At 45.0% G+C, this 23,197-nt stretch overlaps 1 protein-coding gene across 2 annotated transcripts in view; it reads left to right on the top strand.

The window, feature by feature from the left end:
- Positions 1-23,197, top strand: part of LOC144096661 (uncharacterized) — a 69,907-nt gene that overhangs the window by 17,543 nt on the left and 29,167 nt on the right. For both annotated transcript variants that reach the window (XM_077629493.1, XM_077629492.1), the window contains exons 6-11: positions 2,871-3,078; positions 5,392-5,630; positions 6,897-7,029; positions 10,267-10,377; positions 12,420-12,632; positions 14,178-14,293. In XM_077629493.1, the coding sequence (XP_077485619.1) occupies positions 2,871-3,078; positions 5,392-5,630; positions 6,897-7,029; positions 10,267-10,377; positions 12,420-12,632; positions 14,178-14,293 (1,020 nt within the window). The remainder of the gene's footprint in view (positions 1-2,870; positions 3,079-5,391; positions 5,631-6,896; positions 7,030-10,266; positions 10,378-12,419; positions 12,633-14,177; positions 14,294-23,197) is intronic.

The raw sequence follows: 23,197 nt of genomic DNA, 5'->3' as shown, positions 1-23,197 counted from the left end.
TTTCCGTACACACCTATAGTCCGTTTTTGTATGGGTATAGTTAACGCCTTCTATTTTAACCCACGCAGCGACGCTGGCGCTTAGTCGCATAATATTTGAATTGTGCCTGCGAGAGCATTAGCAAATGTGCAAATGAGATGATAAAGGGGTGAGCGTTAAAACGAGATCACAAATATATCAAGAATTCGTCACGGGATCTTTAAGCAGTTACTGATGGACCTTGATTATAGATATTTTTAGATTTGGGAAGCGATTACCTTTCTTCATTTCATTAGCATTCAAGCCCACTGCGTAAAAAGTATCACGAGAAGAATTCGCCAGCATAGGCGAGCGTCCCCAGCTGAAGAGAATGGTGGTGGTAGTAGTGGTTTTTATTAAAATAATAGTAAAAAGGAAAGAAAAGATTTTTGTTAGCCCCGGCATCTGCCATCGATACTGAAGCACCTGAGCTTGGGCAGCGGAAATAAAAGGATAGCCTGTTTCACCGTGCTTTCACAAGCTTTCAGCCTGTTTCACATACAAGTGATAACGCTCTCGATTTCTGCCTCCGCGGCGGTGGTAGTGGGTTCTTTTATTAAAATAATAGTAAAAAGGAAGGAAAAGATTTTTGCTAGCCCCGGCATCTGCCATCGATACTGAAGCACCTGAGCTGGGGCAGCGGAAATAAAGGATAGCAGGCAGAATGGAGAAATGAAATGAAAGAGGTGAGGGGACAGGAAGAGAGGATAGGAGGAGAAGTAATATGTACAAACTATTTACACAATAACAAATGTGTCCAGGTTTTGCGCGTGATTAGTTCATTTAAGAGGAATTAAATCACACACGCGCACAGCACTGTGTTGGCTACAACTGGAGTGGGGCGTACAGTTATTAATCGTTTAAGACGCATCGAACTCGCGGAGTGTTCGGCCACTGCGTGTAACTACCTGACGGAGAACAGACGGGACGTCAAGCCGATGAGTTCGAGGAATGCACAGAGGCTAACCAAAGTTCGCTCACGAGTGCGCGCACTGCCCTGCGGCCACAATAGCGTCTTGGTGGAGTCTGGTAGTATGCCCGGCGCCCTATAGGCCGTGAGCAATCGCGACGAGCATGCAGACGTTGCTTTTCAGCACCTTTTAAACCCTTCCTTGCAAAGAAGCGGCCTAAGGCGCACTGGTGCATCACATGTTCTGTCCAGCCCAGGGAGGGAACCGCACCGCGTCGGTTGTGGTTGTATTTAGCGGCGCCTGAAGGGTTGGAGGAGAATGAGGAGATAGTTGTTAAGATGGCAGAAGAAGAAAACTGGCGCGTATTGAGAAGAAGCTAAACACTCTAGGATTTAATAGCTAGGCGACAATGATGATCAGGTTGATTAAGATGAGATGCTACGAGTTATCTGTATGTAGATAGAACAAAGTTTGGAAAACCGAATATCCGAACTCATAAATAGATGAAATACTTTTACAGTTTTTTTATGTTGCTAAATATGGTGGTAGATAGTGGAACTGCTGTCAGTTTCTTTAGAAATTTTTTCCGCTTACCCTTTGATTACGGCACGGTCCACAGTCCAGGTGTCCAGCCGTGGTGAGATTTCTACCAATCCATGCCATTCGTCAGAACTATACGCCCTACGTCGACGCGCACTGTCTGTGGCTTCGGTAGCAGTTGTGCATGAATCGAGTGGAACGCCCACACATGCACTTCCGGTGTTTGTAGCACACACACAGCCATCCCAATAAAACAGCGTTTCCGTCGTCAAGGGTGGGAGCAGCGAGGCAACGTTATAGTTTTCTATTCGTCTAGGAGTAGGCCTCATCTCTCCCCGTTCCACCAGCAGCTTGTCAAAAATGCTTATTAAGAAACAAGCAGGAAAGTGCTTGAAAGCGCGTGCCACATACATTTTCGTTGAGAATAGCAGTGCATTTCTCTTAGCATCACTCTCGACATTCAGAACACGCTGTTTGTACAACACCTGCAGATGGGAAACACCATCGCGCCCAACGCGCCCTCCTGTGATGATCGTTCGGTGAGACTTACGAAGGTTCTAGTGAGCCGTGCGTCGCCTGTGGTCATCAAAGCGATACGTGTAATGCCCCAAATATTTTAATGCAACAAGACTTGTGATCTGCGTCTGTGATTCGTCATAAACCTCGGATGTGGACAGAGTTCTCAACTCCAAAACTGCTCATAAAGCTTTTACGCTCTTCATTGTGGCCGTGTGGCTGCCATCATGCAGACGTTAATGAGTTGTTATCGTTTTGCAAGCATGAGATACGTATGCAACCTTGGAGGACCTCCCTAAACACAGTAGTCTGCCAACTCTTTGCTGCATTTCAGTAGGATTTTATTGGTTGTCTTTATGACGCAAGTTGGTGCATTCCATTACTTGACATTGAAATTCGTGTTTTTCAGACGATGTTTCTGGCTGTTTTATATGGTCAACCTATGCTTCAATATTTCTGCTTGTTCGCATTCTTCGACCTTATAATTGTCCTCACTTCTGCATTTGCTGCCATTATGTTCAAGCCGCACAGGGGCAGATAATATTTAAAAGCAAAATAAAACTTTGTGACCTGTGGACTCTCGCATAAGTAGAAAAAGTGTCCCACACTCTGAAAATCGCGCCGATATGATTAATATGGGGTTAAAATTTACACAATCATCGCCTTTTTCTATAGGGGAGCTGGTAGACCCGCACAGCACAAAATAAAAATGGTGTCCTGGTCGCAACAAAGCTGTCGCCAACACACCGTTGGTCTGGTTTTTCTAATGCCTAATGTTTTAAATGTAAACAATGTTGCCAAATATTGGTCAACACAATTATGTTTTCATGCAGTAACTGTGCGTAGACAGGGTGACCTATTCACGTTGGTTCCATCTATTTACAGATTGGCATCGTGAGCTGGGCACCACATCGTATATGCGAAAACAATTCCTACACCTACTACACCAAGGTGTCTTATTATGTGCCCTGGATCATGCAACACATCGGCGGTGGAAGCAAAGTGCAAGCCGGCAGCACTGGCCAAATCCAATCAGAAGTTAGAGCCAACACAAAACTTGAGGGGAGCGCCAAAGGACGAATATTGCACACAGGTACCGTTCTAAGGCACTCCTTGACTTCATATGGAAAAATAAATGATATATGAGGCTATATTAGGGTAAAATTCAGGGATAAAAAAAAGCTGGGAAGGACAATGGGCGAAATATTAGGTCTTCTGAACTGAAAGTATTCGGCCAGAACAAATGCTGTCGAAGGCTCTAATGCGTGCTTGTTTATTTCCTCATATGCGCTTGGTATTTCGCACTACTTAGGAGAAAGGTGACAAATTGAGATTGATGACTCAGACGTGACGGTGAAGTTAATGACGGCGATTGCCGCACAAAAACAGGCATGGGCAGTATCGGAGAGACCCGCCGGGGTTGCTCAGTGGTTAGGTGCTCGGCTACTGAACCGAAGAGCCCGGATTCAAACCCGACCGCGGTGGCGGCCGCGTTTTGATGGAGGCGAAACGCAAAAAGGTACCCGTGTGCTGTGCGATGTCGTTGCACGTAAAAGATCCCCAAGTGGTTGATATTATTCCGGAGCCTTCTACTACAGTAGCCCCGCCGCGGTGGCTCAGTGGTTAGGGCGCTCGACTACTGATCCGGAGTTCCCGGGTTCGAACCCGACCGCGGCGGCTGCGTTTTTATGGAGGAAAAACGCTAAGGCGCCCGTGTGCTGTGCGATGTCAGTGCACGTTAAAGATCCCCAGGTGGTCGAAATTATTCCGGAGCCCTCCACTACGGCACCTATTCTTCCTTTCTTCTTTCACTCCCTCCTTTAACCCTTCCCTTACGGCGCGGTTCAGGTGTCCAAAGATATATGAGACAGATACTGCGCCATTTCCTTCCCCCCCCCCCCCCCCCCCGAAAAAAAAAACCAATTACTACAGTACCTCTTCCTTCCTTTCTTCTTTCACTCCCTCCTTTCTAACTTCCCTTACGGCGCGGTTTGTGTGTCCAGAGATTTATGTGAGAGAGTCACTGCGTTATTTCCTTTCCTAAAAAGAAACAAACAAATATCGGAAATGAACGTATCTTTGATATTATCTTTCGATACACTTTGTGTATCGGTATTAGGTATCGTTTACCAAAAATGAAAGTATTGAAGCACCGGCATTGAAAATACATTTTTAGTATGTCGTGTATTTTAACGACAATTGATGAGCAAAACGCACAAAACAATTGGAGGGGACACTCAAGCTCCACCTTCAGATTTGTTATTTAAGAGCTATTTTTAACAGAACTGCCAACTTTCAAAGTTAAAAGTCAAGGCAAACAATACTGGGGCACTTTAGTCTGCTTACCTGCTATGACTGCGAAAGCATTGTGCGCTACCGCTGTTTCCTTTGGAGCGTTTGTGGTTTGTGCGTTTGTGTATCTTAGCTCCCGTTGGTTACCAAACCGCACACTGTTCAGAGCTCCGTAGTTTATTGCCCATATATGCAGAATTGGCGGCACTTTACTTAACATTCACAGGTGGCGGCGAGTCCTCATACCACTTCCAGCTCTGTGGCGCAGCGGTTAAGCCATGCGCCACTGCACTGGCAGGTGTCTGTTCCTACCACGGATACCCGTAGGGATTGTGTACCCCATGTTGCTCTTCCCGAGCTACTTCTTGCGCAGCTGGCTCGAAGCTTCCCAGAACTTATCCGAGCTTACGCGAGTTCCTGTCGAGTAACCGAGTAACCCAGTAACCGACTAACTCGTGTAAGTGTCGACACTGAAGTTAACACTTTGTGCACAAACTTTTCGTGGACGCCACGCATGTGCCAACTATGCTTACCCCCTAAAACAGTTTTCTTGAGTGCAACAAATTTTCCAGGCATGCATAGTTAAGTAACCTTCCGTAGATGACGACAACTGTCCCAGCGAGGGAGAGGAGGTTCTGCAGTTAGAGGAATACGTCAGGCGGCCAAGCGGAGCGGAGTGGTCGAAATACTTGGCACAATGAACATTTACGAAACATCCGCCCCCATTGCGTTCGTTTGTTTTCCAGGAAAAGCTGTCACCCTAGGATAATGGCCACTCTCCGCCCACCTCCCCACTTCCGAAGTCGAATTTAAGCAGAAGGGGAGAGCCAGCGGTCCACCGAAAGCACGACCCCCCAACCACATTTCTTATCCCATCCCCCTTCAACACCTTGAAAAAATGCCACTCCTCAAACGCCTGCCTTCGCCCACCTTCACCTTCCAGAACAACTTTGTCGTGTGCGTGACCCTCCTATTTGAGCAAAAACGTTGATTAGATTAATAAACTTCAAACTAATCATCGAACTTAAAACCGACGGCATTCGCAGAATTGTCGCATCCCATGACTCCTCCTCCTTGCGAACTTTTCCCTTTTTGACGCTCCTTTCTTGCGTAGAGAATCACCTGGACTCCGCGCCTAACGCCGAGCGCTCGAGCGATGCCAGCAAGTTTAGAAACGTCACCGTGGTATCCACTGTGCTGAATGGGGCCTCAAAAGCTGAAAATGCCAGACGCCTCAGCCTGGACACCCCTACCACGAGGACCATCGTGTACTTTGTATTTGACCAGTCGGCCAGGATAGGCTCTTCAAACTTCCGAAAGGGAGTCAACCTTGCTAAGGCCATAACACAGAAGGTAAGTGTGATGCAGTAGATCAGATATTCCTTCCACGAAACTGGCACTGGATGTACTGTCAGCGTCGAATGGAAGGTGAGCATAACACTTGAAACGGTTACACATGGTACACGGTTACACCGGTTACACGGTTAGGCCTGTAATATTCAATGATGTGGACGACATACAGGCTGTGTTCACTGAAAGGAAAGTGAAGGCAACTGCGGCTAGATATTGTCGCGAAAATTTTATCTCAGCTTTATGCGGCTCAGCTGATGTTGACTGCGCAGCTAGAGGAGTAGGTACTTAAGTCTTAGCAATTTTGAACTGGCGAGAAATGATTTTCCTGCGGTCTATAAATGCGATAAGAGGGCATTCACGTTATAAGCAGCCGGTGACCACAACTGGGTCAATCATAGGGCACAGCAAAATTTTAAAATGCTCAGCTTCCCCAAAACTTGGAAGCTGTCCCACATCAAGAAACTACAGAGGACCCGAAAAAGTTTGGAAGTAGTTTTGCGTCCGGACGCAGATTTCGCGTCAAGTGCTCTACCAACTGGGCTACGGCGACAGCTGTCCAATATTCGGCTTTTGTGGTTTTTTATGTGTATTGCAACCTAACATTTAGAGTGTTCACCAGCCCCACCCTCGTCGATAGCGACGGGCGCATTCCGTACACTTACTATTCCAGATTCTGTAATACTCTAGTGCATGAAACGTGATCTAGCGGTGAGGGCGGAAGCTGTGCGATAGCCCTCTTATGTTACCCACGGCATCAGGATGCCAGAATCGAGGCCCTCGTTAAATAACATGCAGACAAGGGGAGAGAAAAGAGGTTCTCGTTATGACATACATGACGGAAGCCAACATTCACTGAAGCCATGGAGCATTGGGGATTTTTTATTTGCATGGTTTGTGGGGTTGTTCGATGGGAGAAAGAGGATGCAATTATATTTAAATATAATTGATTAGAAAGCAGAAGGACAGACAACCACATGTCGCTGGTGGGATCTGAACCCACAACCTCTGAGTTTTGCGTCTGTTGGTCTACCAACTGAACTACGGCGACGGCTGTCCAATCTTCTGCTTTCGGGGTTATTTGTGTGTAGTGCAACCGAACCTTGAGAATGTTCACCAGAGCCACCCTCGTTCATAGCGGCGTACGTAGTACGCCCTCTATTACTTCGAGTGCAGCGTGATACGTAATCAAATCTCCCCTTTAAATTTCTTATAAAGCGATGGCTGTAACAAAAGCCTCTAAAGTGGATATTTCTGTCGCGGTGTCAGATGAAGGTGACTCCGAAGGGACACCGCGTCGGAGCCATAGTCTTCAATCGGAATGCCAAACTCGTCGTGGATCCCATGGTATCCAACAGCACCGATGAAGTCTTGGACATGCTTGCTAGAATTCAGTACAGCCGTGAGTATATGTTTATTGTAATACCAACTTTCCCTGTGGCTTAATTAAATATGAAGTTGCACTTAAATTAAAAAAGCGGAATTCCAGAGCGGCAGGGTTTGGGAAGTTCGTTAGTTATTGCGAAGACTCTCAAGCACTCGGTGTTTCTTTCACTGTTTGAAGACGCTTACTCTAGTGGGAGCGCTACCGCCCCTCCCCGCAAATGTGACATCTGTTAAAGCGAAGCTTCTAGCCCATGCCAGGAGTCTCCTTCCTCTACATCGCCCTCCAGACGCACCATCCATTGCTCACACACCTTTTACTGACTGGGAGAGACGAAACGGTACAACTTTAGGTTGACAAATATGCAGAGATCGAGCCCCGACCGCAGTGAAACCTGCCAGAACATGCAGTACAAAAGCAGTCTACCTTACACGCCTAGTCTCATTAATGGTGGGGATCACGCGAAAAACTCGAAACCTCGTCGAATTATCTAAGGAATATAAGGATACACACGCAGAAACTCTAGAGACGTTAAGACTACGAAAACTGTAAAGACATTCGAATCGCAACTGTGCCGTATATTTGCTCAAAATGCATTCTTTCTCCCAGCACATAAAACATCTACTTGTAAATACCCACTTCCTCAGCCATTGGGGCTCTCCCATTGACGTAAGAAAACTGCTGGAAAAAATTATTGTCTCTTTTTTCTGGGCTTTTGCGGCCTGGGATTAAAAGACGTCGATTTCAAATGAAGGCTAGGAACCTGCTCTTGTTCCATGGACAGGTCCTAATCCAACTCAGTTCTCACAAATGGAGATGACACAGCCCCACGCTGAATTATTAGGAGTAAATGTTCTGACCGTCACCCTATGCGATTTCCGCTACCAGTCGGCTAGCCGTTTTGTAGTACCGCATAGAAGACAGAAGGCCGCTACCCATGATACTATCGCCACACAGCATCATGGCATTTTTATTATGCATGAAATGCGTGCCGTACAGTACTCCTGTCTGCTCCGGAGCAGCCAGATGTCAGTGCCACGCGGTTAACAAGTGCCTTGATTCTTTAGATAACATGCAGAAAGTAGTGTACCGGTGGCGGAAGCGCATCGCCGATAGTGGAGACAATCTCAAAGGATGAAAGTGGTCCTGGGATTTAAATGAATAACTGAAATGTTCACTGGAATATTTCAATTCAAAGAAATTATTCAAATTATTCGAAGAAATTATTGTACAACTTTAATATTTGTCCGGAATACAAATCACCGACGGCATGAAACAGCAAATTCAGTGGTGGTCGTAATGGTGTGCATTTACCTCATTCTTTGCACTAGCGATGGACACTCATGTTTTGCTCCTTGGCCTTAAAGAGTGTCACTTTAGGAGTGAAGGAAGCAGTCACAAAGATATCAACGTAACGGGTACATGAAGTTCATAGCAGTTTGAGTAAACAGCAAACAAAAGCAACCTATACTGATTCCTTCCAGGTAGGGAAGCAAGCAGTTCGTAACAAACTATTGACAAGTCGCTAACGTATGTTCCAACGTGTTCACTCTCCTAAATCTATTTCTTTTACTGCAAAAGCTGTGCTAAAGAGTCCCCCAGGGAATGTGGCGTTTGTCGACTCACTCTCTGGTACCGCACTCTCCAGAAGAACCATCCACCTTCCTCCCCTTTCTAGCCAAAGGGCTGCCCCCTCTCTCCCCTTCACCCGCCAGAAGCGCCATGTACGACACTCTCCCACCTCTGCCGTCCAGAAGCACCTCCGACCACCTAACACAGCCTTCCACAAGGCCTCCACCCAATAGAAGTCCACGCTGCAGGAGAAAGACACAGCGACGCCAAATTTAATTCGGAGACCCGCCGTGGTGGCTCAGTGATTAGGGCGCTCGGCTACTGATCCGGAGTTCCCGGGTTCTAATCCGATCGCGGCGGCTGCGTTTTTATGGAGGAAAGACGCTAAGGCGCCCGTGTGCTGTGCGAGTCAGTGAACTTTAAAGATCCACAGGTGGTCGAAATTACTCCGAAGCGCTCCACTATATACGGCCCCTCTTTCTTCCTTTCTTCTTTCACTCCCTCCTTTATCCCTTCCCTTACGGCGCGGTCCCGGTGTCCGCCGATATACGAGACAGATACTGCGCCATTTGCTTTCCACAACAACCAATTATTATTATTATTAGACTCAGTGCGAAAGCCAGATGCCTTCCACAAGTACTTTGTTCCAGCCCCCTACCCAACCCACTGCCTAACTGGGTCTGTCCGCCCACCCACCGGCACCCTTAACCTACCTCCGCGCACGTTCATCGTGCTTTAAAATACTGTTGTGTGCGTGAAGCGTCCGCTTTTAGTAACAGCGTTCGTTAGTATCCACTAAGGCACCTCTTTTATTCCTTTCGTCTTTCACTCCCTCATTTATCCCTTCCCTTACTACGCTGTTCAGGTGTCCGCCGATATGTGAGACAGATACTGCGCCATTTCTTTTCCCCAACTGCCAATTCAATTCAATACAATATAAAAACATCCACAGTGTGTTACCACAGTGTCGCACAAATTATGGTTTTGTAATGTTACGATCTATCTTGTCGAAGTTTCTAAATATATCGTTATACAAGCAATTAGTATGTACTTCGGGGCTCTTAGAAATATATTTTTAATTAACTTGTATTATACGTAACCAGTTTTATTCACACGCAAGCTGAGTTGTTTTCTTATCCTTAAAATGTATACCTTTTTTCCACACTCGTACAGTTTCTGTGATGTTGATTTTGTGCGAGAATATTTTGTATTTGTCCTGATGCAAAAGACTTTAGCCACAGTGGTCACTGAATGTACTTGATTTGCATTGCATCCCTGCTGACACACAAGGGTGGCTAGGCCCGTCAAGCAGTCGACAGCACTGCTTTTTTCCTCGCCGTTCTTGGTTTTCTAACTAAAAACAGGAATAAAGGGAAGTGAACTGAAGTGATCATCGAGAGTAAATCTAACTGCTTTCAAAAAATTGTCGCATTCGATGTCAGTTAAGTGCCTTAATTTTTTAAAGCTGTGTTAAATAGGAGCGTGCGGAAGGTGAATTACTGCAATTCATCTTTTCTTCTGAGATGCTGTTTTCTGCAAGCGACATTTTGACTTGTGGAATTTCTACATTATGCAGGAAGCAACAAAATCTGGGCAACGATATTTTTTTCAGTCCCGCACAGTGCACAACACAAACATCGGAATCAGTCTGAAATTAAAAACGTGCTTACATTTCTGTTTCAGCGCGAAAGACATTTGTCAACGCAGCTTTGTTAAAGATACATTTTAGTATCTCCGTGGTTGAAGTGCGCCTTGGGAAGAAGCCAAGATTCCTCGTCTTCCTTTTTATAGACGGTAAGGAAACTGTCGATTTCGTTTCAGGGCAGACACGGAAAGCATGCTGTACATTATTAGGTTTTATGCAGTGAGAGAATAAAATGTGAAATTTGTTCTTTTGTGATCTCCCCCTTCAAGTAGGAGAACGTTCAGAGAAACAGCGCCGCTTAATGTTTGCTGCATGGCGTTCCTCAACCCGTAACAAGAATACTGCTTTCCTCCAGAAAAAACAGATTAAGTAGGTTTTCAGAAAGTACTTAATGCTCTTCTTCCTCTTTTTACATAAATATCCGTAGTATGAACGCCATAGAGCATGGTTCTCAAACACGCCGCTCTCAGGCTGAATGTGGCCGGCTGGCCCAAAGGATTTCGACGATGGTTTCCGGTGTACGTCGCTGGATCCTTCCTTGCCATATTTTTCCTAACTCACCACGGCAGGTCAATGGCTTTGGCGCTGGGCTGCTGACTCCTAATCACTGGTTCAATACCGGCCCCGACGAATGTATTTCGAGGCAGGCGAAATACAGAAACGGCCGTGTGCTCTGCGATTCTAGAGCACGAAAAGCACCCTAGGTGGTCTAAATTAATCTGGAGCCCTCTACTATGGCACCCCTCGTAACTCATCAGTCGCTTCGGGACGTTAATCCCCACAACTCACAAGTCTGGTCTTGCCTGCCTCCATCAATATGAGAGAAAAAAGAAATAAACACAAGGTTAGAGACTTTTGTGGACGAGTGCAGTTGTTTGCAGGAGCTTCTGGTTTTTTACGATAGGGTTTTGTTCTATTTTTATTAATTTTCAGCCTTGACGCTGAATGTTTTTAGTATTTTTTTCGGTCCATTTTTTTTCTCCTTTCGTGCTGCTGGCCTTCGGAAGCGAATAGTTTGCCTCTATGGCGCGCATGTGAGATGAGTTCGAGACTTCTTCCTGATAGCACGATGGTTTCTATAAACCATAATAGCGGCTTTTATGTCCGAGCAATGTAACATTAACCAAACAGATAATAGATCATTTGAATCTACAAAGTGCACGAACTAAGGCCCTCCTGCGTGCGCCAGCCTCGTACGAGTCGACATTACTTTGGTGTGGTGCTCGTGCATAGAATGCTCATTTAAAGTGTTTCACTCTATACAAACAGATTTTTGACCGGCATAAATATCATTGTTTCTCTGGGTCAGTTGCTTGTCTCCTGGAAAGTGAAATTAGCCTTAGGAGCTCCAAATATAAACAATTTAGAAACAAAACAAAAATAAGGTTAGCTTCGTAGTGTCCCCAGTTGGTTACACGAAAAAAGTTCCCTTCAGAGAAATAACTGTAAGCCATGCACACCTGAAGTGAACCTAGCACAGACGAAATGAAAACGAGCCGCCGCGGTGGCTCAGTGGTTATGGCGCTCGGCTGCTGGCCCGAAAGACGCGGGTTCTATCCCAGCCGCTGCGGTCGAATTTCGATGAGGGCGAAATTCTGGAGGCCCGTGTACTATGCGATGTCAGTGCACGTTGAAGAAATTTCCGGAGCCCTTCACCACAGCGTTCCTCATAGCCTCAATCACTTTAGGACGTTAAACGCCCGTAAACCAAACCAAACCACGAAATCAAAACGGATCTTCGTACTGCATCATTCTTTTTCACCTAATCCAAACTAAAAATTAAGCACTGGACAAATAACGAAATCACTATACAACGAATCTGCCACGCTGATCGGCCGCGTTTTCTCCGAACAAATCACGAGACGACGCCACATGCGCAGCACCAGGCTTAATGCATCCGTGTGCGCCTCGACGGCAACTACTTCAACATTTTTTCCCACGTGATTGGGCCATAATACAATTGCGGCGTCAATCCCCAATTCCAGTCCGGTAATTCATGATCGACCGGTTCACCCATTGATTATTTACTAGAACTGGCGACACATGACCCGAGCAAAACTAGAAGCGACCAGTTCACACCGACATTGGGGTGGCAAGCTGATGCCACTACGATTGAAGTAATGGTCATGCTGAGAAAAAAAAAACTTGGTCGGCGTAATATGTGTGCTTTAGAGTTTTCTCCATCCTGCAGGCAAGGCCAACGTTCTTGATGGCGCAACGTGGCTGACAAACCAAATGCGGTACCGCCATGGGGCTGAAATTTTCGCCATTACCGCCACGAACCACTCGAGGACAAAGCATTTGAGAAAAGTCGTTTCGGCGCCCTACCAAGAACATGTGTTTGATCTGCGAGAGCGTCACGCGCTACAACAGCTTCTCGGTATAACAAGAAGCAATATTGATGGTGAGAAAGTTTTACAATATTTTATTGGTTTTTGTTTACTGCACATTTAATTCAAATGTGTTTGTCGTTGGACTGAATGTAACTAAGTTAGCCTGCGGAGCAACTAAGCTTTTCATGTAGACAACTTGTTTCCCAGGTCTGTAACGAGAGAGATGATCCTATGGGTGTCCTACTCAAAAACATCGGTTTTCCAACAGGTTCCGCCTCTGCTGCGTAATTGTTCTCAGATTATGCGGGGTACATGAACCTGCGTCTAAAGTTCAACGTTGTTCACCTGAAAACTTTCTTCCTTTTAAGTTTTTAGTCACAGATTTAATGTCGTACTGACGAACGCCGAAGCGAACTTAATACCAGAATCCAGCAGTTAGATAAATATTTCTATCAGCTTCAGCAAGGTGGGACTTTGTTTACCCTGTTTATGTGCGCACATGGGTTCTGTTTCCTTAAGTGGCTCAGTATAATGAAGACAGAAGTAACAAGCTTAAGATTAAAGCAGCGGATTATTTTAGAGCCATATTTTATAGACAGCGCGCCGTTTTCGCACACAATGCTGCTTTTAGCACCGGTGTCTTGACATTCTCAAAAATGCGCCTCCGAATGGCAGTAGAAGACGCCCACCACGCAGTTAATTTAAAATAACTTGTTTTGCAGGAGATAATTCTGTTGTACTGCTGCATACATTATTTAAGCCGCTTTTGCATCCCCAGCTAATCATAGCGGAGGCTCTATTTATTGCAATCGTTATGGTCATCGCGCATATTACTTAGCATACAAAGCCGCCGAGGATACTTAGTCAGTAGCAACAGAGCAGGATAGTTCAATTAGGAAGAAATTTCACTTTTTCTCTTACGCACTTTCTCTTACCACGAAAGAGGTGCAAGTTAATTAAGCCCTATAACCCACACGGCCCCTTCCCTCATGATTCTCAAACACCATTCCATAGCTATCCCTTCCATCCGAATAAGAGCTTTATTGGTTAAGTTTCCTGCATGTGCTCAACTTGGCGCTGAACTACCATTTGAAATATCGACCTCAAGTGTATGCCACATTATGGAAGTGAAGATGATGGAAATTACAAAATTTAACACGACAAAATTTTCTGGGTCGTTTCTTCCTAAAAATTTAGGAAAATGAAGGCAATGCTACTGTTTTTTTTTACACAGATGTTTGAAGGTGCTGCATTTGTGACTGCAACAAGTCACGTTAAAGGAAGCAAACGGGAGTTGAAAATATAAAATTTGCCACGTTTTCATTAAATCCACTGTTTAAAAATAGCGCTGCCGTGACCGACCGCGTATGAAAGCTCTTTGCAAAGCTTTTACGCACTGTCTTTTCAATACTTATCTAATACGATGTACTGACATTAACTTAATATCTGTACCGATGAGCTTAGCATGCCACAAATGTCCGGAGCCAGTGAGAACGCCTTTGTGGCTGATTTTTCCCGAACGTTCTGCGTGACAGATTCGCGCAGCCGCGTTGCCTAGTGCACCGTAGGATCTGCTTTATGCGAGTGGTGCAAGCCGTTACGTCTTCTCCGCGCAGACAACGAGGCGTGCGGTGTCAGTGAATATCATGGTCCACATACCGGCGGTGCATCCGGAGCTTCTTCCCCGTGGCCGTGGACGGTGAAGATCAGCCGAAAGCAAGAACCTGAAGGCGTACGTGGTTCAAATTCTTCATTCGAATAGAGTTTCGCTTTTCGAAGTCAGGATGCCATGCACCGGTGATTTTTCGTGCTTGCTTTGCTTGTTTGTTTTTCTGACAGCATTCATCTACCGACTTTTTCTCACTTCTCTATGTTATTACGTTTAAATTTCTTTAATTTTTGGTACGACTGCCGTTTTGCAGTAACTAACTTCTGCAGACAAGGCGCGTTAGGCATGCTGAGCACGCTGTCCACGTTGCTTCGTTGACGGTGTTGCCTCACTTTTTTTACCCACAACTCCGTTCTGCGTCTCACATAATTTCTTCCAACGTCCATTAATCTCAAGATGACGTCACTACTTGACAAACAAGTTCAATAAACGTCTGCCTTCAATTTTAAGGGCGCAGTGTCATTGGGCGCCGTGACGCTGCAGGGTGTTTTCAAACGGATCCTATTAAAACGATCCCTTCGTATGGGTTTCGCAGGATCTGGCATGATTAGCAGTTGTGGCATGATAACTGATCCCGCAGACCCCATTCGCAGAATACGATAGAAATATCAGTTTAATGAAAAGAACGTTTAATGGTGAGAATCAACCACAAGGACGTTCCCCTAATGCCAGTCCAGCTAGCTATGGTATCCATTTCTGCTCTCGTATCTACGTCGCTGAAGATAAAATTTTTAGTTACGATAAATTGTTTTGATGTGGTGGAAGTGAGACATTATTTTCATTTCGTTCACTCGCAAATCTGTCCTGATTCTGAACATATTCCAGTTCTAATTCTATATAGCTTTTGTTGCCATAATTAATTTTTAATTATTTTTTCCGTGTGAGTGCTACTCATTTCCATATCAGGATCAGTTACTGATAGTCCTTCCTTTTCTCCTATCCCCTGCAAATGGAGGGGATGGACTGGCTAGGAGAGGTGCAGCGGAGGAGAAGACGATCGGCGGGTTTTCACTCTAAAAAGTCTTTTATGCCACAGCGAAAAATAAAAATTGGCGGTTGTTTAGCTCTAGTTAAACCTTGAGTGACGCGATATCTACAGTTGGCCGAGTGGAAATTGCTCAGTCGAATTGCAAAGTCATACTTTCACCGCTCCGTTTCGCTGGGCGTTCCTTCTTCATCTTCGTCCCACTTGACACGGCGCAAGCGCGCAGCTGCTGCAGCTTGGTTTCAAGGGCGCGCCGCGCCGCCGGCATCAGCAGCCGCTCCGCACCACGTGCCGGGTCACGTGACCAACCACGTGATCACGTTGCGGTGGAGGTGCCGCCACGCGGTGGCTGCGCTGCCACCGTCACGTGCCGCCGCCAAGCAGAAGGCTCGAAATGCTACGGTAATGTAGCTATCGCTACAAAAGCACCGATGGGGCAGTGCTTCTAAAGTTGTCGCACAAGTAAGACGACAGTTACAACATGCCTTCATCATTTTAAACCGCCGTCTGATTTATTTAACACATGTACTGGAAGCACTGAAAAACCATGCTAGTAGCTTCGTACTGAGCAATTACACAAGCGACATATAACACAGCTCCAGAACTGCTTGAACGTCTCAGCACTTCAGCGCCAAAGACGAATTTAATTCACTACCTCTTCAAACTGCATATTACCCCTTGTACTTCCGACTCGAACAGACTCGACATCCTTCTCTGTGCACTGCTTATCCACTCAAATATGTTCCACCGATTTACTTGCCTAACTGGTTCGAATTCTCACCTCTTCTTTTAGCTATTACACTCTGGAATGACCTTCCACGCAACGTTGCGTGTAATATTGATTTGATATATTTTATGCCGCTATAAATTCTGTATAGACAATGTCTCGTATTGGGTGTTCATTGTGAGGATGGCAATTATTCCACGCCCCGCCTCCTTTATGTAATACCCCCATGGAGCATTTAAAGACATTGCAAAAATAAATAAACAAATAAATTATCTCCGCGCGAGGTAGAATTCTCCCAGGCGGACTGAAAGGAAAATCATGTTAGGAATAATGGACTTCGCCAATCGGTTATTAGTCGGGGGCCGCTTATCAAAGAGGTAAAAAATTACGGCTGGGCTCCTTTCAAGCACCTGTCTCAGCAGCATGCCAGAGAGTGGTGATATTAACTGTGATGTAAGTGGCACTTGAATGAGAGCGAACGGTTTTGGATGCGTGCAATGGGCGACTTTTGGTTTGGCGCGGTGCACTCGAGATGATGTTGGTCCACCAGAAACGACTTCGTAATCCGGTTTCTTGTTTTTGTTGAAGGGCATTGTATAATGATAATTATTACTGTAAGAGATTTTTCACTCACTTCTCAACGGTGAATTGCACATATCATCACCTAGCTTTCTAAGCTTGTTGCGTCACCGCACACTGTAGAGGTAGGAATGCATCACTGATTATTTGACGCTTAACCTTGCGAGAAGCACGAAAACAATTTATATTCAAAGGTTCGTACGGATATCATCAGGACAGCCGGGATTCTTAGTCTAGAAGATGAAGGAAGAATGACCAATTCGGCATATATGGACATTAAGTAGTTCACGCTGTAGCGACATGCTCTTAATTCAAAGCTTAAATGTCCCTTCGAATTTTTTTTCTCTTGAGGAATGCAAAACAGGGAAAAAAAGCGGACATGCTGTAGAGGGCTCTTAAATTTCGTATTGGACACTAATGCCAGTGAATACTGAAACTCGGATGGATGGCTGCGTCGAAAAAAAATTATGAAAAGTGCTATATATTCAGTATTATGATACAGTTCTAAAGCCATGCCGTGTTTAATCATCACACCATGCTTACCTGCCAGTTGGTAACAAAGGCCTAAACGACCAGGGTTGCGCTGGTCTCTTCTACATGAGAATGCAGCTGGTTGGGCTTATATTTTTATAAATGCATTTTTTCATTCAGCTGCTATTTCCTCACTACGACATAGCTCTGTCTAAATAATTACCTTCCTAAAAAATAAGACCTTATAGAAATCTCCTTATTGGGCGCCATTATAGCATTAGCTAATTATCATTTCTAAAAATAAATCCATAGCCCTAAGGGCCAAGCGCAGTGATAATATGTAGACAAAGTGCACTCAGATATATATAGGCTCCTGAAATTTAACGTGTGCTGACACCAAGTGAGAAGTCTTTATACGTTTTTAAAGATTTTTTTCTAGTGTTTTCCACATCATCCTGTCACACTGAACCCTCGAGATTCGCGCGTTTAGCGAGTGCAGCTGACGTCTGCTGGAAGGCGAGTATTCGAAGCTTGAAGGCTTTAAGCCAGTCTCGGCCCCTAGCAACAAAGCTATCCCGCAGGTGTATACCGTTTGTGTGAGAGCCTCGTCAGGCGCCTTCTGGCACTATGCAATCTGCTGTACAGATGGTTACACAAAGTACACTCACCAGCTCCTCTGCTATCTTCCTGCTTCTTATTGGTGGAGCTTTGCACAGCATGCTTTGAGATCTAAAAACTTCACACCAGATTTCACTACTATTCCACATGTGGCTTCTTTGCATCACTATGGTAAGGATTGCAGAGGAAACTTTCCGCCAGATTGAACGCCCCTCTGCAACTGGTAGCCTGCGAAACCAAAGCACTGGGCAGTAAGACAGATGCATGAACACGAATCCGTAAAAAAGGTACTTTCTTTGTTAAAGCTGGGGTGTGCCCCGATATAAATTACATGAACGTCCTACTTTTGAGCATCTTGCGAATTTCTCCAAATTGATCTCAAATTTTATATCTCAACGCCTAGGAAAGCGGTGTTTGTGTGATTGTTGAACCCGCATGTCTATTGAAGCCCGTATATACGGAAAAATTTAATGGACTACTTCGATTTTTGGCGGTTTTCCTAAATTCTGTTAGTGGCTCAGCAATTCGTCAGAAAGGTTTCATGAACCGCCTTTCAAGAGACATTTTATCTATTTGCAAACAAACGCGGCAGAAAATGACAACAGGGGCGTCTCAGAACGCTTCCTGCTAAATAACGTGCAGTTGCCACTGCACACGCGAATGCGTTAGCTGCCTGGTTCAAACAGCAAGTGAATATTTCGAACAGCCAGATAGCCCGAAGAACTATAACTGGATTTCATCTTGTTTGTAAAGCGCTATTGCAAACGTGAATAAAACTAGATAGGAGCAACACACAAACATTGGATGTATACAAGATAAAAAAAGGGGCAAGGGGGGCCTCCAAAGGGCTTGAAACATTCCAGAGCGTAAATTTCTGGTCAACAAGCAACACGTAACAGCGGGGAACCGGTTCTTGCCTTTACGGCAAAGCCTATTGTGCAGAAGGCGCGACTGTAGTCTTGCTGGCCGCCTTAGGATGTTACTTCACCCTCTAGCTTGGCAAGTAAGATAAAACAAAAATATATTAGTGGCTGCGTTTTGCTACGCTAGCTAGGAGTGTTCCAGATTCCTGATAACGGATTTTGATTCGTTGATAACCTTTTTTGGGACTCATGGCACCTGGTATGACGTGGCAGATTCGCTGTATTGTTCGATGGGAATGGGTATATATATATATATATATATATATATATATATATATATATATACATATACATTACATATATATATATATATATATATATATATATATATATATATATATATATATATATATATATATATATATATATATATTTATGAAGGGAGCAAACAGTCACCGAAACCAAGGTGCATAGGGGAACGTTAATATTTTTTTTATTATTATTATTATTAATGTGTTATGCTTATCAGTGGGATAATATTACTTAGATTAATAAATCGCTTAAAGAAAATTACTTATAAAGCAGCAGAAAAAACAACCATGCCGCCGGTGGGATCCGAACCCACGACCTCCGAATATCGCGTCCGGTGCTCTTACCAACTGAGCTACGGCGACGGCTGTCCAATCTGCTGCTCTCGTGGGTATTTATGTTTACTGGGTGTAAGCGAGCCTTGAGAGTGTTCACCAGCGCCACCCTCGACCACAGCGGCGGACGTAGCACGTCCTGTAATACCGCGAGCGTGACGTAGAACGTCATATAACGGTGAGGGCGGAAACTGTGCGAGAGCCCTCTTATGCTACCTATGGCATCAAGACTGCCAGAACCGAGACCCTCGTTAAGCTATTAGCTGACAAGTTAAAGGAAATGAGGGGCCCGTTGGACAAATTTATGAAGGGAGCCAACAGTCACCGAAACCAAGGTGCATAGGGGAACGTTAATATTTTTTTTTATTATTATTATTATTAATGTGTTATGCTTATCAGTGGGATAATATTACTTAGATTAATAAATCGCTTAAAGAAAATTACTTATAAAGCAGCAGAAAAAACAACCATGCCGCCGGTGGGATCCGAACCCACGACCTACGAATATCGCGTCCGGTGCTCTTACCAACTGAGCTACGGCGACGGCTGTCCAATCTGCTGCTCTCGTGGGTATTTATGTTTACTGGGTATAAGCGAGCCTTGAGAGTGTTCACCAGCGCCACCCTCGACCACAGCGGCGGACGTAGCACGTCCTGTAATACCGCGAGCGTGACGTAGAACGTCATATAACGGTGAGGGCGGAAACTGTGCGAGAGCCCTCTTATGCTACCTATGACATCAAGACTGCCAGAACCGAGACCCTCGTTAAGCTATTAGCAGACAAGTAAAGGAAATGAGGGGCCCGTTGGACAAATTTATGAAGGGAGCCAACAGTCACCGAAACCAAGCTGCATAGGGGAACGTTAATATTTTTTTTATTATTATTATTTATAATGTGTTATGCTTATCAGTGGGATAATATTACTTAGATTAATAAATCGCTTAAAGAAAATTACTTATAAAGCAGCAGAAAAAACAACCATGCCGCCGGTGGGATCCGAACCCACGACCTCCGAATATCGCGTCCGGTGCTCTTACCAACTGAGCTACGGCGACGGCTGTCCAATCTGCTGCTCTCGTGGGTATTTATGTTTTCTGGGTGTAAGCGAGCCTTGAGAGTGTTCACCAGCGCCACCCTCGACCACAGCGGCGGACGTAGCACGTGGTAAGAGCACCGGACGCGATATTCGGAGGTCGTGGGTTCGGATCCCACCGGCGGCATGGTTGTTTTTTCTGCTGCTTTATAAGTAATTTTCTTTAAGCGATTTATTAATCTAAGTAATATTATCCCACTGATAAGCATAACACATTAATAATAATAATAATAAAAAAAATATTAACGTTCCCCTATGCACCTTGGTTTCGGTGACTGTTGGCTCCCTTCATAAATTTGTCCAACGGGCCCCTCATTTCCTTTAACTTGTCTGCTAATAGCTTAACGAGGGTCTCGGTTCTGGCAGTCTTGATGCCATAGGTAGCATAAGAGGGCTCTCGCACAGTTTCCGCCCTCACCGTTATATGACGTTCTACGTCACGCTCGCGGTATTACAGGACGTGCTACGTCCGCCGCTGTGGTCGAGGGTGGCGCTGGTGAACACTCTCAAGGCTCGCTTACACCCAGTAAACATAAATACCCACGAGAGCAGCAGATTGGACAGCCGTCGCCGTAGCTCAGTTGGTAAGAGCACCGGACGCGATATTCGGAGGTCGTGGGTTCGGATCCCACCGGCGGCATGGTTGTTTTTTCTGCTGCTTTATAAGTAATTTTCTTTAAGCGATTTATTAATCTAAGTAATATTATCCCACTGATAAGCATAACACATTAATAATAATAATAATAAAAAAAATATTAACGTTCCCCTATGCACCTTGGTTTCGGTGACTGTTGGCTCCCTTCATAAATTTGTCCAACGGGCCCCTCATTTCCTTTAACTTGTCTGCTAATAGCTTAACGAGGGTCTCGGTTCTGGCAGTCTTGATGCCATAGGTAGCATAAGAGGGCTCTCGCACAGTTTCCGCCCTCACCGTTATATGACGTTCTACGTCACGCTCGCGGTATTACAGGACGTGCTACGTCCGCCGCTGTGGTCGAGGGTGGCGCTGGTGAACACTCTCAAGGCTCGCTTACACCCAGTAAACATAAATACCCACGAGAGCAGCAGATTGGACAGCCGTCGCCGTAGCTCAGTTGGTAAGAGCACCGGACGCGATATTCGGAGGTCGTGGGTTCGGAACCCACCGGCGGCATGGTTGTTTTTTCTGCTGCTTTATAAGTAATTTTCTTTAAGCGATTTATTAATCTAAGTAATATTATCCCACTGATAAGCATAACACATTAATAATAATAATAATAATAAAAAAAATATTAACGTTCCCCTATGCACCTTGGTTTCGGTGACTGTTGGCTCCCTTCATAAATTTGTCCAACGGGCCCCTCATTTCCTTTAACTTGTCTGCTAATAGCTTAACGAGGGTCTCGGTTCTGGCAGTCTTGATGCCATAGGTAGCATAAGAGGGCTCTCGCACAGTTTCCGCCCTCACCGTTATATGACGTTCTACGTCACGCTCGCGGTATTACAGGACGTGCTACGTCCGCCGCTGTGGTCGAGGGTGGCGCTGGTGAACACTCTCAAGGCTCGCTTACACCCAGTAAACATAAATACCCACGAGAGCAGCAGATTGGACAGCCGTCGCCGTAGCTCAGTTGGTAAGAGCACCGGACGCGATATTCGGAGGTCGTGGGTTCGGATCCCACCGGCGGCATGGTTGTTTTTTCTGCTGCTTTATAAGTAATTTTCTTTAAGCGATTTATTAATCTAAGTAATATTATCCCACTGATAAGCATAACACATTAATAATAATAATAATAAAAAAAATATTAACGTTCCCCTATGCACCTTGGTTTCGGTGACTGTTGGCTCCCTTCATAAATTTGTCCAACGGGCCCCTCATTTCCTTTAACTTGTCTGCTAATAGCTTAACGAGGGTCTCGGTTCTGGCAGTCTTGATGCCATAGGTAGCATAAGAGGGGTCTCGCACAGTTTCCGCCCTCACCGTTATATGACGTTCTACGTCACGCTCGCGGTATTACAGGACGTGCTACGTCCGCCGCTGTGGTCGAGGGTGGCGCTGGTGAACACTCTCAAGGCTCGCTTACACCCAGTAAACATAAATACCCACGAGAGCAGCAGATTGGACAGCCGTCGCCGTAGCTCAGTTGGTAAGAGCACCGGACGCGATATTCGGAGGTCGTGGGTTCGGATCCCACCGGCGGCATGGTTGTTTTTTCTGCTGCTTTATAAGTAATTTTCTTTAAGCGATTTATTAATCTAAGTAATATTATCCCACTGATAAGCATAACACATTATTAATAATAATAATAAAAAAATATTAACGTTCCCCTATGCACCTTGGTTTCGGTGACTGTTGGCTCCCTTCATAAATTTGTCCAACGGGCCCCTCATTTCCTTTAACTTGTCTGCTAATATATATATATATATATATATATATATATATATATATATATATATATATATATATATATATATATATATATATATATATATATATATATATATATATTACAGTAATCATTATTCGGTAGTGAACTTGCAATGCTCGGCGTTTATTTTCGCGTTGAATAGTGTCATCTCGCAACAGCTCTTTGACTTCACCTCAGATGGCTTCGTTTTATTTCGCGAACGCACGGCGGGAGAATTTCACTCATCAAAAGCCGAACACCACGCCGAGGGAAATCTTGTACCCAATAAAAAGCCGGTGAATACGGTGGCACTGGGCATCGAAACCAGCACCTCCACATTCCAGGCGGACGGGGAGCCACTTGGCGACCATTTCGGTTATCACGGAACACTTGGTGATTGGTGTCCTCTTTCCCACTGATGAAGGCGGTAAACAGTGCTGATAACTTCGCAGGAGACATTGAAGCTAGCGTTGTTTGTACTTGAACAGCAACAGGTTGTTCAGGAGAGTTGAACTTGTAGCTAGGATCCGTGGCACTGTGCACTGTACTTGGGAGACAGCAAATGCAAAATAAAGAAGATCTGTGACTTTTTTATTAGT

This window comes from Amblyomma americanum, chromosome 7, assembly GCF_052857255.1.
Source record: "Amblyomma americanum isolate KBUSLIRL-KWMA chromosome 7, ASM5285725v1, whole genome shotgun sequence".
In the NCBI taxonomy this organism is placed as follows: Eukaryota; Metazoa; Arthropoda; class Arachnida; order Ixodida; family Ixodidae; genus Amblyomma; species Amblyomma americanum.
This window is presented reverse-complemented; position numbering and strand designations above follow the sequence as displayed.